This window comes from Aegilops tauschii, chromosome 2, assembly GCF_002575655.3.
Source record: "Aegilops tauschii subsp. strangulata cultivar AL8/78 chromosome 2, Aet v6.0, whole genome shotgun sequence".
Taxonomy (NCBI): Eukaryota; Viridiplantae; Streptophyta; class Magnoliopsida; order Poales; family Poaceae; genus Aegilops; species Aegilops tauschii.
In genome coordinates, this window is record NC_053036.3 from 565,772,293 (window position 1) to 565,793,136 (window position 20,844).

Consider the following 20,844-nt stretch of genomic DNA (forward strand, 5'->3'; position numbering starts at 1 on the left):
AGAAGAGGAGAGGAAGAAGAGGAGAAATAAATAAGAAGAAGAAAAAAGAAGAAAAAGAAGAGGAGAAGAAGAAAGGAATAGAGGAGAAGAAGAGAAAATAGAATATCTATTTTCTCTTCTTCTCCTCTATTCCTTTCTTCTTCTCCTCTTTTTTTTCTTCTTTTTTTTCTTCAATCTTCTCCTCTATTAATATCTTCTTCTCCTCTTTTTATTTCTTCTTCGTCTTCTTATTTTTTTTATCGGATATGTCGTTGTCGATATACCCCGTGTCCCGATAACTTCAACACGAGGGGGGGCGCGGGGTTCGACCTACCCCCTCCCCGATAACATTATTTTCCCATGTATGTATGTCATCGTTGTCGATATAACCACCTCCCGGATAACTTCGACCGTGATAACTTATACCACGGGAGCACCCCCCGGCCCTCTCGCTCGACCAAAACTCTCGAGGACACCCAAACCCTAGAAAAAAACGATGTCGGTCTCCTACCCCCTCCCGCCGCGCCCCTACCCTTGAAGCATTGCCGAGGCCACCCCAAACCCGGAATAAGGTAGGTCTACGTTTGCACTAATATATCCACCTGTTGTCATGTTTGTGTAATAATTGCCATGTTGTAATATTTGCATAAACAATGGAGCACGGACGAGACGAGGAAGCAGAAGAGGTGTTGGGGGACATAATCTTAGCCGGAGGTGATGTCTTGTCGTATCTTAACGACAATGATGGTCTGGAAGAACAGGGTGAAGAAGCAGGCTATGGTGATCGAAGAGTGGAGGAGGAAAGACATGATTATGATGGCTCCGGTGACCCAATGCTGGTGCAAGAAGGAGCCCGTGGTGACGGCTCCGGTGACCGAACAGAGTCCGGCCAGGTAAATATATTAGTTAAGCCTGTGCTGACTAGCTAATTGATGCATTCATTGTTTTGGTATGTACACATATTAATTAACTCTCGTCTTTCTTCTTTTTTCTAGCCCTCTGGATCGAGCACAACTTCGGTAAAGAGACGAGGCCCGAAGAAAAAGTTGCGCTCGGATGAAAGGTTTGAGATCACAGCAATCGCGCGCGACGGCCAACCGATTGAACCCATCCGGACAAAGGAAGCATTTGCTGCTCAGTGCGGGGTTCTTGTTAGGGACAAGATCCCGATCAGCATCCACCAATGGTATAAGCCTAAGAAGGAAGACCCTGAGGTGTCTTATGTCAATGATATGCAGAAAGATGATCTTTGGACTGAGCTGAAGGCAAATTTCACCCTACCGCCAGAGGAGGATCCGGAGAAGCCAGTTAAAGAGCAATTAATCAAGTCTCATGCTCTTAAGAAGATGGCAGACCTATTCAGGAGGTGGAAGAATGAGCTGAAAACGTTTGTCGACAAAGAAGAGACACCAGAATTCATCGGCAAATATGAGAAGATCAGAGATCACTGGCCCGCATTTGTGGCCCACAAGACATCGGAAAAGAGTAAGAAGATGTCAGTGACAAACAAGAAAAATGCTGCGAAGAAGAAGCTTCACCATCGCACGGGGTCAGGTGGCTACCTCAAAGCCCGGCCTAAGTGGGCCAAGGCTGAGAATGATCTGCTTGATAAAGGGATCGAACCAGAGACAATGAACTGGCCAGACCGTTGCCAGACTTGGTTCTTCGGGGCTGGCGGAACCTTGGACCCTGTATCAGGGAAGTGCGTTTGGATGGACGAGCAAATGAGAATACCAGTCAAGAGGCTTCAGCACTATATCGATGCAGCGCAGCAAGGGACGTTCATTCCAGACAGAGAGAATGACGAGCTCACAATGGCCCTCGGGAATCCTGAGCACCCTGGACGGACACGAGGCACGCCAGGCTCCGTTCTGTGGAAGGCTGGTTTTCCGGACGCAGGCGGTTACAAATGCCAGGAGAGGAGGAAAAAAGTGGAGAAGACCCAAATTCAGAAGCTGCACGAAAGGGTTCAAGCGCTAGAGGAACGAGACGTAGCTCGTAGCAAGCGACCCGCCGAAACTACCCCCGAAGCTACCCCGCCATCTCAGCGGAGAAGCAGCGTGGCTTCCACCGAGCTGCTTCAGCTGGAGCATGTCTTGACGGCTCCTGCTAGCTACCCCATGGATGCTATCACGGAGTCTCAACATTGCCACCTTATGACGCAATGGCAGAACTTCAAAGTCAAGGCGGCTGTCGGCTCTGTTCGACCTCCTGAACCCGGCGCAACTTTTCACTGTCGTCCAATTCCAGAAGGATATGCTAGGGTGACGGTGGACGAAATAACGGAGGGATTTGAGGACCTCCAGCTTGACCACCCTACCGGTGAAGGGGAGACTCGGTTGGGTTCTGCTCTGAAGACTCCATGCCTATAGCGGAAGGAGCTCATCAACCTTCCGAACTGGACGCCTCCGCCTCCTCCTCCTCCTCCTCCGGCGAGTAAGGGCACTCCGCCTCCTCCTCCGGCGAGTGATCAGGGCACTCAGCCTCCTTCTCCGGTGCGTGGCGGCACTCCGCCTCCTTCTCCGCCTGCACCGGCGCGCCCGAGCAGCCAGCCTCCTCCTTCTCTGCCTCGTCAGCAAGGGCGGAAGAGACCCGCCGCCGCTCAGGCTGCTCCGGCGCGTCGTAGTCCTTCTCCTCCGCCTCGTAGGCAAGGAAAGAAGACAGCCGCAGCCGCTCCGTCTGCTCTGCTGGCGTCTAGCAGTATAGCCAGAGGCGGGAGGCAATACAGATTTGGTCCTTCTCTGAAGACTCCAGAGAAGTTACGAGAGGACCCCGGAGGAGAACGCGAAGATCGTGCGAGCCGAAGTGACGAACTTCTTTCAAGGGGTGAAAGCAAAGAAACATCCACCTCCGGAGGAGAAGGTAGATCCGGTGAAAGCAAAGCGCACTCTGGCTACCCTGACAAAACCACCAAAGTCTCCGCCGAAAGGCAACTATGAGCGCATTATTGCAAAGACATTTGTCGAAGCGGAGCGGTCGGGAAGTACTGTCAGTGATCAGAGGTTAAAGGAACGACTGGGAAAAAAATTGCCCAGCTCGGCGAACAAGCGAACCAATCGTGCCCCTCGCTCAAGGTGTCTAGCGACATCGTCGCTAATGATCCGAGGATGGTGCCCGGTTATAGCAATCTTGGAGATTACCTGCCCGACGATGTACATTATGATTTCTTGGAGGTGGAGGAACACAGATACAAGTACGGGAAGCCTCTCGTCAAAGATGAAAGATCTCTAACAACGATGATGCGAAGATTCCATGATTGGTACATGAAAACCTGCAGAGAGTCTGGGGGGAGGAATACTTTGACGCTGACAGTTAAAGAGGAGCATGACCTCGTTGGAATTGAACTGTTGAATGTTCCATTTGAGGAGTTCTTCCAGTTTTTCAATCAAAAGGCCCTCGATAAATCAACGGTCACTTGCTACTGTCTGTAAGTAGTACTACTTCTGTCATTAAGTCTCTCTATATAGGTCAGCTCTGTCATTGCATGTATTTATAATTGTCCTCACTATATTATGCAGATTGAAGATCGCCGAATTGAAGAAAAGACAAATCGGTGATATTGGGTTCATTAACACAAATCTCATAGATGCAACTGAGGTTAAATATCATGCCGAAAATACCGAGGCCAACTTGCTACGATCGTTGGTAATAAATGAAAACAAAGATATAATACTCTTTCCTTACAACTTCAAGTGAGTGTTACTGTCTTGTGCATATTCGGTTTCCCTTATTAGTCCAGGTTATAGTAATGTAATTGATGACTTATGCATGCGTGCGCAACTTCCACTATATTCTCCTAGAGATTAAGCTTGAGCAGGGACTAGTAACCGTCTTAGACTCGAGACGAAAAGATCCCCAGGACTATGCGGACATGACTCAAATGCTCGAGAAGTAAGTTAAATCGATCATTATCCACCATATCAGCAACTTTGTTCATTTCCTGATATCAAGTAATTATTTTCTTTGTCTGGCAGGGTTTGGAGAAAATTCACCAAAAAAGCTCCGGGACTGCCGAAGAAGCTGCAATTTAGACACCCGAAAGTAAGTACTATAGTAGCATGTTCCACGCATCTCCTAGTGATTCAAGCGCTAGTTTCATCAATACCATTTAGCATGCTTGCTTATCAGTTTGATTGACCTCTATTTCTTGTAAAGTGGTTGTGGCAGGAACAAGGGAATGATTTCTGTGGATACTACGTTTGCGAGTCCATCCGCCACACGACCTGTGAGCGGGGCTACTCTGACGAACAATATGAAGTGCGTAAGCAATAATATTCACAATTTTATTTTATTACCATCATTTGTGTTGAGTTTCATTTATTCATATATATATGTATTGACCCCCTTCTTCAAATTAGATCTTTCGGATGCGGGATGAACTCCTACCACCAGATCGTATGCGAGCAATTCAAGAGGAATTGGTGGCATTCTTCCTTGACCACGCGATCGCTGAAAACGGAGAATACTATGTGGACTCTATGTTCATATATAATTAGGAGATTATATTGTAAGAGATAATTATTGTATATATGTAGCCGGTAGTGTCGGATAGATATACGAGAACTTGTTGTTTGACCAGTCTCTCGGAGAAGGAGAGGTGGTCGATATCACTTCTCTCTATATGCATATGTTCATGACGATCTTCTGTTTCCTTCATTTGCTTACTAGCTAGCGTGTCTAGTCCTCTCTATACGTATATAGTACGTAGCGTCGACTAAGCACAGAGATAAGAGAGGACACTTCTCTTTATTAATTAGCTAGCTAACACAATATATGAAACACCTAAATTAACCCCCCAAAACCCCCAACCCCCCCCCCCCTTTCAAAAAAAATCCAGCCCCTGAAATGCTGACGCGTGGATGCCAATTGGTCCCGGTTAGTGCCACCAACCGGGACCAAAGGCCCTCCTGCCTGGGCTCGCCGCACCGGCCACGTGGAGGCCCATCTGTCCCGGTTCGTGTAAGAACCGGGACTAAAGGGCTAGGGCATTAGTAACGACCCTTTAGTCCCGGTTCAACAACCGGGACAAAAGGCCCTTACCAACCGGGACAGATGACCCTTTTTCTACTAGTGTCTCTATAATTAGAATTCTCTATGAAAAATCAATTACACCAGAGCGTTTCCGAGGGCGAATCCACTTCTTATCATATCAAAAGGGCGCGGCTCTGTGTGGTATATATAGTACTGTGGAGCAAGTTTGGGAGTCTTTTTCCACTCATTGAGGATTCTATCTAAAGAAGAAGGTCAATGGGGGAGACTACTTTGAAGTCCGGGCTGAACAAACTACTTCTCCTGCTACCAAAACAGAGAAATAAGGAAATAAGATGGATTCATCTAATAAAATACCCAGTGCCTGTAGTTGAAGAATTGTTGGATGAGTAATCTTGTGTGCGATGGGGGGGCGATGACGGCGGCGCGCCTTCGGCTCGCTTCGGTGCTTGTAATCGTCGTTGCGTGGTCTACGGATCTGGATGTAATTTTTATTATTCCTGGTGTTCGTTGTACTGTCATAATTGAAGATTAATTGACCAGAAGTTTTTCAAAAAAAGAAAAGAGGCCCTAAAGATATTAATTACACCTTTCGCAAAAAAAGATATTAATTACGCGGCCTGCTTGGAAGAGGAGTCTTGGTAGGGTAGTACTTAATTTAAATTTGCCTTCAAAATACCAAAATTTTACCAGGAAATATCAGCTTTCCGTCTACGTCAACGGTCGAGGTCGTTAGTATACTAGTCTACTCCTGAGTCAGGCCCACCTGACAAGACCACTCTTCACTTGGTTATTAATTCCCGGCTCCACTCTTCGCCAGCATCCTGCACGCGCGTGATGAACCAAATTGTTCCAAGTCCAAGTAAGCAAACCATGCCTCGTCTCCATGGCCGCGCCCCAGCTGCGCTTGCCATCCACCACCTCCTTATTTCGTTCCTCCTCGCGCTGCTCCCGCTCGCGTCTGCGCAGCAGGAGTACGAGGCCAACGCGCAGAGCGACTGCTACGCCAACAACGGCAGCTCGGTCCTCGGCTACACCTGCAGCAAGAGCAAGAGCAACCACGCCAACTCCTCCTCGGCGTCGGCATCGGCATGCACCACCTACCTGGCCTTCCGCTCCGATCTGCCCGGCTACGGCTCCCCGATCACCGTCGCCTACCTCCTCAACGCCAGCGCGTCCGCCGTCGCCGCCGCCAACTCCGTGCCTGTCGCCTCCGCGGTCCAGAACGGCAGCCTGCTCCTGGTCCCCGTCCGCTGCGCCTGCACGGCGGCGGGGCACTACCAGCACGACGCCGCCTACGCCATCCAGTTCGACTACGAGACCTACTTCTCCATCGCGAGCGACGTGTACCAGGGGCTCTCCACCTGCCAGGCGATGATGGCGCAGAACCCCGCGCATGATAGCCTCGATCTGTACCCCGGCATCGCCCTCACCGTGCCGCTCCGCTGCGCGTGCCCTTCGCCCGCGCAGACCTCGGCTGGAGTCAAGTACCTCGTGACCTACCTCCTCGACTGGGACGACGACGCGTCCACCGTCACCGACCGCTTCCGCGCCGACTACCAGACCCTGCTTCACGCCAATAGCATCACCGACGACACCACCGTGTACCCGTTCACCACCATGCTGGTTCCGCTCAAGGATAAGCCCACCTCTGAAATAGCGGTCCTGCCGGAGCCACCCACACCGTCACCGTCACCAGCACCGTCCGATGTGGTGTCAGTCCCGCCGGCGAGTTCCGCTGAAGCAAGCAGTGGTCCTAGGTGGCGGGTCGCCGCCGGCGTTGCTGCTGGATGCAGCAGTGTTCTTACTTTGGGTGCCGTGCTTGCTCTCTTCTTGCTATGCCGTTGGTGTCGGCGGCACGGCGACCGTGGGTGACCGAAGCAAGGCCACCCTACCGGCAGTGGAGCATGCTGTGTCAGACGGGCCGGCGAAGGGAGCTTTGACGAGGGTGGCGTCCTTGATGTGGCCGATGGTGGTGCGCGAGGCAGTGGGGTCGCTGACCGTGTACGACTACGGGGATCTAGAGAGGGCGACATCGGGTTTCTCGGAGGAGCAGTGTATTGGAAACTCGTCGGTCTACCGCGCGGTGATCAACGGCAGCGCTGTGGCCGTGAAGCGAGTGCCCGGCGACGTGGGCACTGAGGTGACCCTCCTGGGGCGCGTCAACCACTCGAGCCTCATCCGCATGTCCGGCCTGTGCATGCACGGCGGCTACACCTACATGGCGTTCGAGTTCGCCGAGAACGGCGCGCTCAGCGACTGGCTCCACAGCGGAGAGGAGGAGGAGGGCCGCGTGCTCGGGTGGAGCCAGCGTGTGCAGGTCGCGCTCGACGTGGCAGGCGGGCTCAACTACCTGCACAACTACACCGACCCTCCCTACGTGCATAAGAATCTCAAGGGCAGCAACATCCTCCTCGACGCATGCTTCCGCGCCAAGCTCTCAAACTTCGGCCTCGCGCTCGCGATCACCGCGGACGACGACCGCGGCGGCCTGTGGATGACCCGGCACGTGGTCGGCACGCAGGGTTATCTGGCGCCCGAGTACCTCGAGCACGGGCTGATCGGCTCCCAGCTCGACGTGTTCGCGTTCGGCGTCCTCGTGCTTCAGCTCTTGTCCGGGAAGGAGGCGGCTAGACAAGACGACGACGAGAACGGGAAGGTGGTATTGCTTTGGGAGGAAGCGGAACGGTTGGGCCTGGGCGGCGGCGCCGGCGACCTGCTGGACAAGGTGACGGCGTTCGTCGACGGCCGGCTGCATGGGCGGTACCCGTTGGACGTGGTGTTCGCCATGCTCGCGTTGGCATTGAGGTGCGTGGCCCGGGAGCCCCGGACGCGACCGTCCATGGCCGAGGTGCTCCTTTCGCTCTCGGGGATGTACAATTGGACAATAAATTGGGACCCTCGGTGCCCTGACCCTGAGGGCACCGGAACTCCTCGCGAACAATAGGTCCAGATTACTACGTACTGTCCCTCAAAAAAAAAAAGATTACTACGTACTGCCGCATCCAACACGGCGGGTCACCGTCGGTGTACTTTCCCAAGACGTAGATATCTTATATGGACTTGTATTGCTATCACGATAAGAAATAAACCTCGGCACTGAAGTAAACTCAATTCCAATCATCATGTCATTTTCTTGTTAGTACTACTAAGATCGTTAGTACTCTTTCTACAAAATCTTAGAGCATCTCCAACAACAGCCTTGAAACAGGACACTTGGTGCAAAAAGATCTTTTTTTATCATTTGAGCCCAAAAAAGAGCTCCAAAGCTGCCCTAAGAGCATCTCCAACAGACACGCGCTAAAAAAGTTTTGCAGCGCTGAAATAATGTTTTTGCGTGCAGGAGGTTTACCATACGCACAAAAACACGGCGCACAACCTGGCGGCCCCACATGCAGCAGCCCGCACGCACAAGCCGGCGCCCCAAATTTGCAGGCCCGCAGCCCGCGTGCGCTAAATTTACAGCTTCGTTTTTGTGCGTGCTTTATTTTACAGCTTCTGCTGGAGAGCTGTTTTTTATTGCGGCTATATAGGCATCTTTTTCAACGCGCGCTTTATTTGGCGTGTCTGTTGGAGATGCTCTAAACATATAAAGTTGTGGTGCACAAAAAATAAGACCAAGGTGATCCAAATTTAGATCACGCGTTGTCGTGCCCAAATCAAAAAACACAGTGCGTGTGTGGCCAACTGCCATATGAAGTTTCACCCCGCCTCTCACGGCTGCCGCTGCCATGGAGCGCACCCCCAACCATGCCATCGACCCCGCACCTACCGGTCCTCGGTCAGGCCCCCATCCCCCTCGCGGTCGTGGCCGACTTGCCGTCATCCGCTACTATGTTAGGTAGATAAATATACTTTTTGTGTATGTATATGTACAACATTGTTCTTAGACGGAAAAGTTGATTTGTAATTTTGTTCTCTCTACATATGGCTCATAATAGAGATAATGATACTCAGTCGGGAAACAATGTTGTGGGTACATAACATGTCCTTTTTGAAGTTATAAATTTTATTGTAATAATTGGTTAGAAAAATTAATTGACTAATAGCAGTAATAATATAAAATCCAACTAACTATATATGTATCCATATGTAGATGATATGAGTGAGGATGACTTATCCTCTGATGCATCACCTTTTTCTTCGGGGAATTCAAATGGTGTTCATCTTATTCTCTTCCCTTTTCTAGTACAAATTATCATGTAGTTTACTTTGAAACTAGCAATTCACTTATATTCTAATTTCAGGTAGTCCGGTCGTTTTCAATATCACCGATAGGGACATGGACGACGAAATTATAACAGTTCAGAGTTCACCCCCCTGAAGATAGCCCACCCGATAAGCGAAAACCACTTTTGGAGAATAATCAGAAGAAGAAGAAGAGAAAGGTTACAAAGGACGAGGATAACAAAATGGAGGAGGAATCAGATGGGAAGGAGGACAACGCAGGCGAGGAGGAAGAGGAGGACAGTGAGGAGGAGGAGGACAGTGAAGAGGAGGAGGAGGATGAGTGAAGTCTACTTTCCTAGGTAGTTTTTTTTATAGTGGCACCCTTTCTTCTTGCTCTTGGGAAAGGTTTAGCGTTTAGCCGCTTAGTCGTTTGTTTCAAGAAGCAATGGTGGGCTCTCAATAGCTGCCTTGTGAGCAATTCTGTGTACGCCATTATCCTATCTAGGGTAGCATTTAGGAAAACAAAAAAATATATTATAAAAATATTTTTATTTTTATCTGCTTTGTTTAGTTCGACCATCGAATTTTTGTATTTCCATGACATTCACGATCACTTTTTTGTGAACATTTTTGAAAAAAAACTCATGAATTTTTTTGAATTTGCAAAATTTTTGTTCAACTTCACGAATATTTTTTCAATACGTGAATATTTTTTCAGAATCACTAATATTTTATGATTTGAGGAATAGTTTTCCAAAATTCACATTTTTTTATATTTGGTACTTTTGAAATCCCCAATTATCTTAAAGAAGAAAAAGTAAAAAAAAAGAAAAAAACTTAATGAAAAGAATTGAATACACTGGAGGTCCTAAAAGTTCCGACGCGGTGTCACTTTAGTCCTATATCTTTCAAAATGCACCTTTAGGTGCTAATTCTATAGTAAGTGGTTTATCCGAGGTCCTTTTTTCCACTAGGGCTCGCTGACCTGCTTGTGTGGTGCGTTGACCCCATGCCACGTCGACTCAGGAAAGGAGAGGAAAAAGAAGAGAAGAGAAACAATACAAGTTCATTTGAAACAATGAGAGAGAAGGGATTTGGGGAAAAATGAGAGCCAAGTAGTGGGGATTGTGAAGAACAATGTTTATAACTCTTTTTTGTAAAATAGAGCAGCCTCCGCGGCCCCTGAGTCGACATGGCTTGGGTCAACGCGCCACCCGAGCAGGCTAGCGAGCGCTAGTGAAAAAAAGAGCCTCGGGTGAACCACTTACTATATAATTAAGACCTAAAGATGTGTTTCGAATTATATAGGAATAAAGTGACTGCGTCAAAATATTTAGGACCTCCAATGTATTTTTTTACTCTAATGAAAATACTGGAGGGGCTTCCCGGCCCGCTCATGGGCCGGTCCGGCATGCCGGAGGGGAGCGAGAGCTATTTCTCGCTTTAAGTGAGACGATCGCTCGCGCTCGCTGAAGGAAAATCACGACGCGTACGAAACTGGGCCGGCCCACTCGGGAACGCTAAAATTCTAAAAAGCGACAAAAAAAGTGTGTGGTGCGTTGACCCCATGCCACGTCGACTCGGGAGAGGAAAGGAAAAAGAAGAGAAGAGAAACAATACAAGTTTATTTGGAACAATGAGAGAGAAGGGATTTGGGGAAGAACTAGAGCCAGGTAGTGGGGATTATGAAGAACAATGTTTATAAGTTTTTTTGTAAAATAGAGCAGCCTCCGCGGCCCTTGAGTTGACATGGGTCAACGCGCCACGAGAGCAGGCTAGCGAGCGCTAGTGGAAAAAAGAGCCTTGGGTGAACCACTTACTATATAATTAAGACCTAAAGATGCGTTTCGATTCCTGGTCTCCAGGACGGTAGCCGGTTGTGCTAGCCAACGAGCTAGCAACAAATTTGTGATGAAGTATGAGGCGCGAGCTACTTGAGTTAACACAAGCGAGATTTTCCACTAGTTTTTCCCGGTTTGTCAGTTTTTCTGGTTTTTTCTCTTTTCTTTTTTTTTGCTTCATTTTATTCAGTTTTCTCTGGGTTATTTCTCCATTTTTGTTTGTTTACTTTCTTCTCCATTTTTTGTTTTTCTTTTGTTTGTTTTCATTTTCACGCTAAATTTTCGTACATGCCAAAAGTAATTTTTTAATAAATGATCAACATTTTTTGTATACATGTTCAACATTGTCCGAACACTTATTCAACATATTCAAATGCTTGTTCAACATTTTAATACTTATACAACATGTTTCAAATACTTGTTCGACTTTTTTCAAATACTCATTTAACATTTTTTAATACTTATTCAACACATTCTCAAATACTCTTTCAACATTTTCAATTTTTTTTGTTTCACATTTTTCATACTTATTCAATATTTTCAAATTTTTTGTTCCACATTTTCCATATACTTGTTCAACATTTTGTAGTACTTATTCAACATTTTTCCAATAAGTTTTCAACATTTTTAATACTTATTAAAAAAATCAAATACTTGTTAAACATTTTTCAGATACTTGTTCTACATTTTTATTTAGAATGCTTGATTAACACTTTTCTATACATGATCAACATTTTTTAAAATACCTTTTCAACATTTTTCAACTACTTGTTCAGCATTTTAAAATACTTATTCAACATTTTCAAATTTTTTGTTCCACATTTTTTATACTTATTCAACATTTTCAAATTTTTTGTTCCATCCTTTCCATATACTTGTTCAACATTTTGTAATACTTATTGAACATTTTTCCAATATGTTATCAACATTTTTAATACTTGTTCAACATTTTCAAGTACTTGTTCAACATTTTCAAATACTTGTTCTACATTTTTCTATTTTGAATGCTTAATTAACATTTTTTATACATGATCAACATTCTTTCAAATACTTGTTCAACATTTTTAAATACTTGTTCTACATTTTTTATTTTGAATGCCTAATTAACATTTTTCTATACATCATCAACATTTTTTCAAATACTTGTTCAACATGTTTCAAATTTTTTTGTAGACTTTTTTTGTAAGTATATATATTTAAAATATTTGAAAGTATAAACAAAAGGACAAAAATAAAGCAAAAAACTAAATCAGAAACCTAAAATAAAAGAGGAAAATGAGGTTGTGGCCTCTCTCGCGCTTGGGCCGACCCAATCCGCCCTCTCCTTCAGGGAGCAGTCCTCTCGCTCTCGCAGAAGCGAGAAATAGGGGCGCCCGGAGGGGAGGACATAAAGCGTTTTTAAACGCCAAATAGCTTTATTTAGGCAATGTTTATGGGAATACAAGCTATTGGTGGGGGGAGGTGAGCCAAACATGGCGCCCACTCTCAAGAGAAGTAGAAGCCCTAACAAGATTGTGTGCTTCTAAATTACAAGCTCGAGACTCATGACTAATAGATGCTTCCTGGAATAGCTCCTTCTTCACTAGGATCTCTTTGACAATCACTCCATAGTTGCATGGATTCTCCTCTTGAATGTTCCGTACTACTTGCAAACAGTCCGTGGCAATCTTTAACTTGGACAGGTTCAAGTCTAGAGCCAGGGAGAGAGCCTCATTATAGGCAATAGCCTCCAGGATTGCCGACTGAGTAAGCCCCTCAAACACCACTGACGATGCTCCAAGGAACGTGCCGCTCGAGTCTCGGCAAACTGCACTAACAACACCAGGTACTGCACTAACAGCACCCGTCCTCGGTTGACTCCACCATCAACATAAATCTTGGCGCTGCCATCCGCGCCGGACCGTGCGTGGCCCGTTGGGGCTGCTCTTCTTCACAGATGGACCAAAGCGTCGAAATCACTAATTAAGGAGTACTCGTTGCAAAGAACACTCCAGCTTCCCAGGTCACGACAAGTGGCGTACATGCAGCGGGCCACTTGTCGCAACCTGATAGTTTTCCCTTTTTTCATAGATCCGTTTATTCAAAACGTTTTATCTCTTAAACCGTGCGTCCAAATCTCAAACCGTTTTCACCATTGGATTCCTCGCGTCGAGATCTTCAAAACTAGATCCCATGTTGATAGGTTTTGACGAACTTTTTTTCATGAAAAAAAACGGACCAAAAAAACGGATGAAAAAACCAAACTGGAAGCATGTTTTTTTCCCTTTCCAAAAGAGGCACGCCCGTGCCTTTCGCGAAATCACAACCGTGCTTCTCGGGGAAGCAAAACCGTGACTCTCGTGGAAGGAAAAAAAAACAGAAAACGCTTTTTTTCCTTTCCGAAAGAGGCACGCCCGTGACTCTCGCGAAAGCACAACTGTGCCTCTGGCGAAAGCAAAACCGTGACTTTCGCGAAAAAAAAAACAGAAAACGCGTATTTTTTTCCCTTTCCGAGAGGCACGGCAGTGACTCTCGCGAAAGCACAACCGTGCCTCTCGCGGAAGCAAAACCGGGACTCTCGCGAAAGAAAACAAAATAGAAAACGCGTTTTGTTTTTCCCTTTCCGAGAGGCACGGCCGTGACTCTCGCGAAAGCGCAACCGTGCCTCTCGCGGAAGCAAAACCGTGACTCTCAATAAAGAAAAAAAACATAAAACGTGTTTTTTTGTTTCCAGAAGGCACGGCCGTGACTCTCGCTAAAGCACAACCGTGCCTCTCATGGAAGAAAAACCGTGACTTTTCGCAAAAGAAAAAAGAAGAAAACGCGTTATGGAAGCCGAAACGTCGAAAAGTTATGGAAGACCGGGGGAAAACCAAAACGTCGAAAAACCCGAAAAAAAACCGTTTAAAAAGCCGAAAACACGTGCGAAAAAATAAAAAAAAACAAAATCTGGAGGGAGCGTCCAGAGCGCGACACGTGGCGAATGGCTGAGAGCGCGCCAAGTGGCGCTGATCGTTGCGAGGCTCCTGAAGGAGCGCTTGTTAACTAGTTGCTCCCCCAAAGCGTTTGCTGCAGAATTACGTGGTTGGGCCTGGCCCATTTACTGCATCGGTGGTGTAAGCGAGCTCGGGCTTTCGTGTCCGCCGCAACGATTATCAGGTAATAAATATGGGCCGGTTATTTCAGGTAAATATGGGCCGTTGGGCCTCACCGATAAAAGGTGCATAGCTGCTATGGAGGAGGAGGTATCGGACTCTTCTCAAGAAAAACAAAAAGGAGGCGATAAAAGAGAATATTGTGGGGAGAGAACGGGGAAAGTAAGTCCCCTCCCAGATGCCTCTCCCAAATCAACCGCCGCCGCCGCCGACGGCGGCGACCGAGCGCATCTATAAGCCCTCAAGCTGGGATCCGCGGCTCGAGGTTCAACGTCGGGAGAGATCGGAGCTTCTCAAGAAGATCGTCGACTCGTATGATCATGTCCAGAAGCGACTCGACATGGCCACGGCATTCAAAGAGGAGATCTTCGTCGGCGCCGGCCTCTCCTTTGGCCTTCTCGACCCGGCCAGCAACATCATCTACAACACCCTCAGCGCCTCCGACCTCTGCGCCGACGAAACCCAGGGTGTTCTTGAGCGCCGGGACATGGCCGAGCGCTCCCTGACCGGCCTCGTCGCCTTCCTCGTCTCCTTCTTCCGCTACCTCGCGGACTGGGAGGCCGTGCGCTACCTGCTCCGCGCCGACACCGACCTCGTCTACGCGATGCGCCTCATCGTGCATGACCGGTGTCTCTCTTTCTTCAATATCAACTCTGATACCAGCAGGTCCGTTGTCCGCACTGCCCTAATGTGCGCGGCGCGGGCCTCCAAGCACATGGATCCCCACCACCTCGTCCGCACCTGGCTGTCGCCGATTCGCCCTCTGGAAGAAGCTGTGCACGCGATCCAGAATGACATCAATAATTTCACCTCTGTATTCGACCCACGGCACCATGCTCGCAAGCGTCCTCGCATGTCAATGCAACCCCTTGATTTTGCTTGGAAGCGCGCATTCGAGCTCCCCCAGTTGCCATCCTCCGTCGTGCCTTATCGACCTTACCAGTCCATGAAGTTTGTGCTCCTCCAGCGCATCCACGCCTTCTACCTGAAGGCACTTGCCCTGCTTCCGGTGAGTGAGCTCCGGTCTTGCTACCACCACAGCATGCTCAAGGCTGGCCACTGCTATGGCCCCTTCGATCCTGTCGCCAACATCATTATCAACACAATCTGGTATAACTCCGTCTCCCCACCGACCAAAAAACTCAAGCTTGACATGATCAGTACCAATAGTCTGTTACGCATCGAGGCTCGCTCCTTCTATGGCCTTGTTTCTTTCCTCTGCGCTTCCGGCAAGAAACTCTATGAAGCCATGCGCTTCTTGCTTATTTCTGATTGCACTCTGGGCGATATGAACTTTTCGAACCCTTTGGTTGACTTCGGCGATCAAAACAAAATTTGTAATAGCTTCAGGGTTGCCGGTGTGGCTGCTTGGCACCCTGACCCTGTCGCGCAAGCAGAGTTTATTTCCTCATGCAAGTATCCATTCTCAAGTCCGAGGATTAATGCTCCACTCGACTCTGCTGATCTTGACCACATTACCAGAAAGATGTTTCAAGGACTCCCCGCCCCTGGCAGTTCGCTGCGGCGTCAATCTGTTGCCATGCCCAAGCTCTGCCGTCGTGTTCAATATAAAATCGACCAATGGATGCACGAGTATACAAGAATCTCAAAGAAAGTCAAAGCAGCGCTTGCCTCATACAGAGTAAGTTCATCTTGAGATTTGTGTGTTTACTTCTAATTATCATCCTGACATGTTGCAGTCATTGATTTGCTCCTTGCCTCTGCCCACCTGCAGGAACCCTTGTATCTTCATGTTATTTGTGGCGTCAACCATAATGTGTCTGGCCCTGAGTACTGTATGGATGGTCACAAACCCGTTTACATATACCAACATACCCATGTTAATTTTCTGGCAAGTCGAAGAGATGGAAATCCAGAACTCTTCTTTGCTGAACTTAGCAACGACGAGGCAGAGGATGGAGGCGGGAAGGTTTTGTGTTGTCCTGTGAGCTTTCCACAGGCACGACAAGGTATCTTATATTTCTTCATACAGCAAGTAGACTAAAATAACATGGTAACATTTGGACATCTGTAAAACCACCTCTAAGGGTCTCTTTTTGAAGTCCTAATACTCTACTGCTAGTGCCAAGATATAAATGTTTTTAAGTAAATTGGAACATATCTCATCCTGCAGTTTGGTACAGTTTGAACATTCGGATGAACCCACGCTACTCTCTGGTATTGTGGTCACCTCTAGGTTCTCTTTTTTAAGTCCTAATGGTCTTCTTTTAGTGTAAATGTATTCAAATTTGAAACCAGTACATCGATAATGTTCCCTCTCACGCTACCACTGGCAGTGTAAGCACCACTATATTAGTCCTGGTCATCCACATCTGATCTACATTCTAAAGCTCGGATGTTCGACAAACTGATGATTACTTTTGCTCGAAGTTGCTATCCAGCAAGCTTCTGAGACATAGGGAAAAAAAGGTCTACTAGGTCTCTTCCTTGTAATAATGAACTACCGAATCTGAAGAAGTCATCTAAGAGCTTAATAAGTAGGCTGAACCAAGTTTAACTTTTGCTTAGATGCATATGCTGCTATGAATTCGATTTATCTGGTAGATAATCATAATAGATCATACCAGTTTTTTTTAAACACATATTCTGGCCCCATCTTGGTACACATTGTCAGTGAGCATCAAAACTTGTGAGTAATACTTGTCGAAAACTGCTGGTATAGATAGACTAAAGTAGTAGACTTAACTCCATCATTTTGTCTCAACCAACCTGATGATCCAACAAACGTTGTGCATGAGTATTTAAGTACTCAAGATTACGAACATCATTTTGTGTTGCTTATCAGTTCAGGTTTTGAGTTGCATACTTCATTTGAAGTAGATTCAATTGCAATATATTGCTGTGTAAATCATTCTAAGAAAAAAAATGCATGATGGTTGCCTGTTGTTAGGAAATTGCACATTTTAGGTTCTTAAAGTTCATTCAAGTCGGTCATCAGCCATTTAAGCTAGTACAGGATAGCAATTTATGACGTGGCATGATAATCCTTTTGGTGCCTCGTCTTGTGTTGGAGTGGTAAGATAGTTTGCTGAAAACCCCATCTTTGAACCCCATATAGCAGGGAGCCCTATGTCAGCTACTGCACTATCACTGAGTACTTCTATGCATTGCAGACTTGTTTTTAGTCAGATATCAGCAGGGGTAATCCCACCTTGATGTTTGCATGATCAGCCAATTTCTCGCAGTTAGTGATTAATAGGAAATGGTTAGGGTATAAAGTTATGCAGAAGTGTCTGAGTTCCACAAAAATAAACACTATCTATGCATGCATAGATAGTTGGGAAACTGAGTTACTCCTCAGAAATTTCATTTTGCAATTACTTGTTTTTATTGCCGATAGGTTATGCTAAAGTCTTTGATGGGTTCTAATCTTGCTGTCTTGTTTGTGTGCTTCAGAAGAAATCCGCTGTCTGTACTGTGATTATGAAGGTACTAAAATTGTGCACCCGGCTATGGAGGAATTCCCATTCAAAGGGCGCGACTCGGAGTTTCAGAAGATGGTGTGTGGAATAGATCCCTACGAAGATGAACCCTGTCCAGGCGTTTTGCAGTTCTACTCCAACTGCACTATCATCAGGACCTCGTCCACGGCATTAGATTGTGTGGGGCATTTGGGAGTAGATGACTGGATCTATACCGACTTTGATGACCGCAGTGACGAGGAAGATGACAGTGATGATTATAGTTGTGAATCTGAGTGAGGTGGGTTTGGCTAGCGTTACTAACAGGCAGTTAGTTTCCAACTTTGCTGTACGGCAAATCAAGATATTGCAAAGTCTGAGGTCCTACCCGTTAGTTTTCTGCTTTGCTGTAGCCTAAGTTAAGATATTTCGGAAGTCATAGCCCCTCCTACCTGTCTTGTGAATGTACCGTTTAGTTTGTGTATTGGATCATTCGCATGTGTTGGAGGTATTCTGACTGCACAGCAATATTACATTTTTAAAACAAGGTAAATCACGGCCTCAGGTGGTTTCTGATTGGTATTAACTTCAAAAACAGAAGTGGTATTGGTATTGACTTGGATGTTGACGTTTGATCCAGTTGACGTGGCATGTGCCTTCGTCAGCGGAAGGCACCGACCAATTGGCTTCCTAACCCGTACGACGATATAGCCCCGCTGCAGCAGCAGAGCGTGGGATGGCGCCAAAGGGCAACGTTGCCGGCAGCGCTGAGGGCGCAGTCGTCGTGCTGCTTGCGCTGGAGAAGTGGGCAGTGGAGTTATGATGTTGTGCCGCGTGACCAAGATAGGTAGCTTGATCTTGTTCTTGGATCCCGTGGCCATGATAGCGCCGTCCTTGGGCTCGTCGCCATGTCCGCTCCACCGCCGTCATTGTCGACCATGGCCGCCATGGCAACCAGCTGGTTCCTGCCGAGGCCTGGCCCTGGTGGCCGGGGCCCCTCCGTGGTGAGCGGGAGGCCCAGCCAGCCGCCAATCGTCCCACCAGGCCACCACAATTTCGATTCGATATCGACCTAGCTGCTTTTCAGCTCGATTTTTCTTCGTTTTGTTCGTATCGAACTTGAATTTTGCAGGCCGTGCATGTGTGTTTAAATTAAAATCCGACATTAGGCTGCACGGTGCAATTCTAAGATTTTTATGAGAAAAATGATGATCGGGGGAGTAAATCTATTTTAACTAGGGAGTAAAGGAGAACTAGTACATACTCCAGTGTGCTGTGTAAAATTCCAGCTGGCCGCTCGAGTTGAGGTAGCCGAATCTGTGACGCACTGCCCCTGCAGGCTGCCGCGGACCAAGTCGCGCCATGGTAGCTGCTGCTCACAAGCATCATGACCGGTCTAGTCAACATCCCTCCAAGATGTGACAAGTCAGTCAAAACCTCCAAAGTGTGACATGTCAGCACAAAGACCACATAGTTCGCCCGGTTTTGGAGGTCAATATTGTATTAGAGCTACGACAATTAATCTGGATTCGAGGGAATGGTTTACAACATCTACAACCGTGATTAGATTACCTATTTTACTCATCTATACGCCCGCGGTCCGTGTCAGTGACAGGACAAAGCCTATTTTATTTTATTTTTTGCCGGAAAACATCCCATCTACTCCCTCCGTTCTAAAATAAATGAGTATTCATCATCAATCATAACGGAACCCATCTTCTCTTGGGCTGGATTCATCGCTCAACCCCAGCCCGATGGTCGACTCGTTAGAAATTCCATCTTCACAAGAGGCAGCTCGGCAGTTTGATGCTATGGTCGATGACATGGTGGACCGGGTTCTAACTTGTACTATTTGCTCTCGGAGGGGCCACCTGGCAGTCTCTTGTGGAATGCGAGCGGTCTGCTCGGCTTGCTCTCGTGTGGGTCACTCTAGACATGAGTGTAATGATTTCACACGCTCCCATGGATTGGTTTGGAGGCAGAGCTCTCTGCAACAAAACACGAGTATTTCGGAATCTTCAGCTGATCAGGGGAAGGGAGCCGGAGTTATTGGGATAGCTTGCCCTGTCACATCGCCGCCGCCCACATTGCTCCAATCTCCTCTTCTCCCTTCCAAAGAAACCCTCTGTTCATCGCCGCTGCGACCGGCCAAGGCGAACTTCGAGCTTGACCCGCATCGCCTTGTGCCGGCGGGGCACCACATCATTGATGGTGGGTATCGGCGTCTCCCACGCACCTTCTTCACGCCTGCTGCTCGTCCCCCTCGTCGCCATGAAGATTACATGGTTGCTGAGGTCATGCCTGCTCCGGAGGGGCCTCTCGGGCCCGTGAGAGAGGAGATTGTTCAGCTTCTTCAGAACAGAGGTACCCTTGCCCGCTCTGCTCAGCCATGGTTTCATGGGGTTGGCTTATTCCAGGTGCGGGATCCGTCTGTTAGATATACTTTGATTCAACATCCACCTTTTGCTCTGGGCAATGATCGGTTTGTTAGATTCATGAAGCATGACGAGGGAGAGAATTTCAAGGGGAATCATGGTTTTCGTAAGGGCTGGCTCATGTTTGTTGGGATTCCTCTAGATTACCGCACGACGGAGTATATTTCGCAAGCAGTAGGTACTTTTGGGAAATTTCACTCTTGGGATAGTGAAGATCCGTACCTAGTCCGTACTTTGGTTGAGGCAAGCTTTCCTGATACGCCTCTGGTGCCAAGAGATGTTGTCTTTGGAGATTATGCTAAATGGGGGGGGTGCTCAGGTTTCTTGGACGGCTGCGTGTTATGTGCTTGGGGCAGACTTTGCTGATCAAATGCCCAATGATGAGGATCCAATGCCATTGGATGGTAATCCTCATCCAATGCCTGGTCAATTAATACCTGATAATATACCTTTTGTTCTTCCTCCCTACCCAATGTTGGGGTGGAATGATGCACCACTTGCCCCACCTCCGCCTCCTGATAACGTTGTGGATGTTGACTGGGGAAATGCTCGCTGGGGGGACAATGATGAGGAGAATAATCATCCCCGCAGCCCGCTATGCCAGAACAGGATCAAATCTCCATTGTCATTGATCAACCAGAGGGCTCTGGGTCTGTTGAGCAGTAGCATCAACCTATGCCTGAACAGCTCTTTCAGGTTCAAGATCAACCTGCAGCTATGGAAAATCCTTTGGCTATTGTCCCTTATCAACCACCTGTCATTCAGCACCATCAGATCTTCATTGGGATGGCCAGGATTGTGGCTGGACCTCCTCTTCCACCTGAGATGATTTGGAAGAGATCTTTTGAAAACTTGATGTCTGATTTTTCAGTTA

The 20,844-nt window shown here is 47.4% G+C and overlaps 1 protein-coding gene and 1 pseudogene across 1 annotated transcript; both read left to right on the forward strand.

Moving 5' to 3' along the window:
- The first annotated feature begins 5,813 nt into the window (after positions 1-5,813).
- On the forward strand, positions 5,814-8,094 carry LOC109773577 (protein LYK5-like; annotated as a pseudogene).
- A 6,116-nt stretch (positions 8,095-14,210) lies between these two features.
- Positions 14,211-18,088, forward strand: LOC109773567 (uncharacterized). The gene is made up of 3 exons (XM_020332259.4): positions 14,211-15,755; positions 15,849-16,083; positions 17,531-18,088. The coding sequence occupies exons 1-3, from the start codon at positions 14,292-14,294 to the stop codon at positions 17,833-17,835; spliced, it is 2,004 nt and encodes a 667-aa protein (XP_020187848.1). The 5' UTR covers positions 14,211-14,291; the 3' UTR covers positions 17,836-18,088.
- Positions 18,089-20,844: the final 2,756 nt, after the last annotated feature.

Bases quoted from the DNA above. Each gene is read 5' to 3' on its own strand.
- LOC109773567 (XM_020332259.4), top strand. From the start codon at position 14,292: ATGCCTCTCCCAAATCAACCGCCGCCGCCGCCGACGGCGGCGACCGAG. The intron at 15,756-15,848 runs GTAAGTTCATCT...GCCCACCTGCAG, and splicing joins CAGCGCTTGCCTCATACAGA to GAACCCTTGTATCTTCATGT. The intron at 16,084-17,530 runs GTATCTTATATT...TGTGTGCTTCAG, and splicing joins CTTTCCACAGGCACGACAAG to AAGAAATCCGCTGTCTGTAC.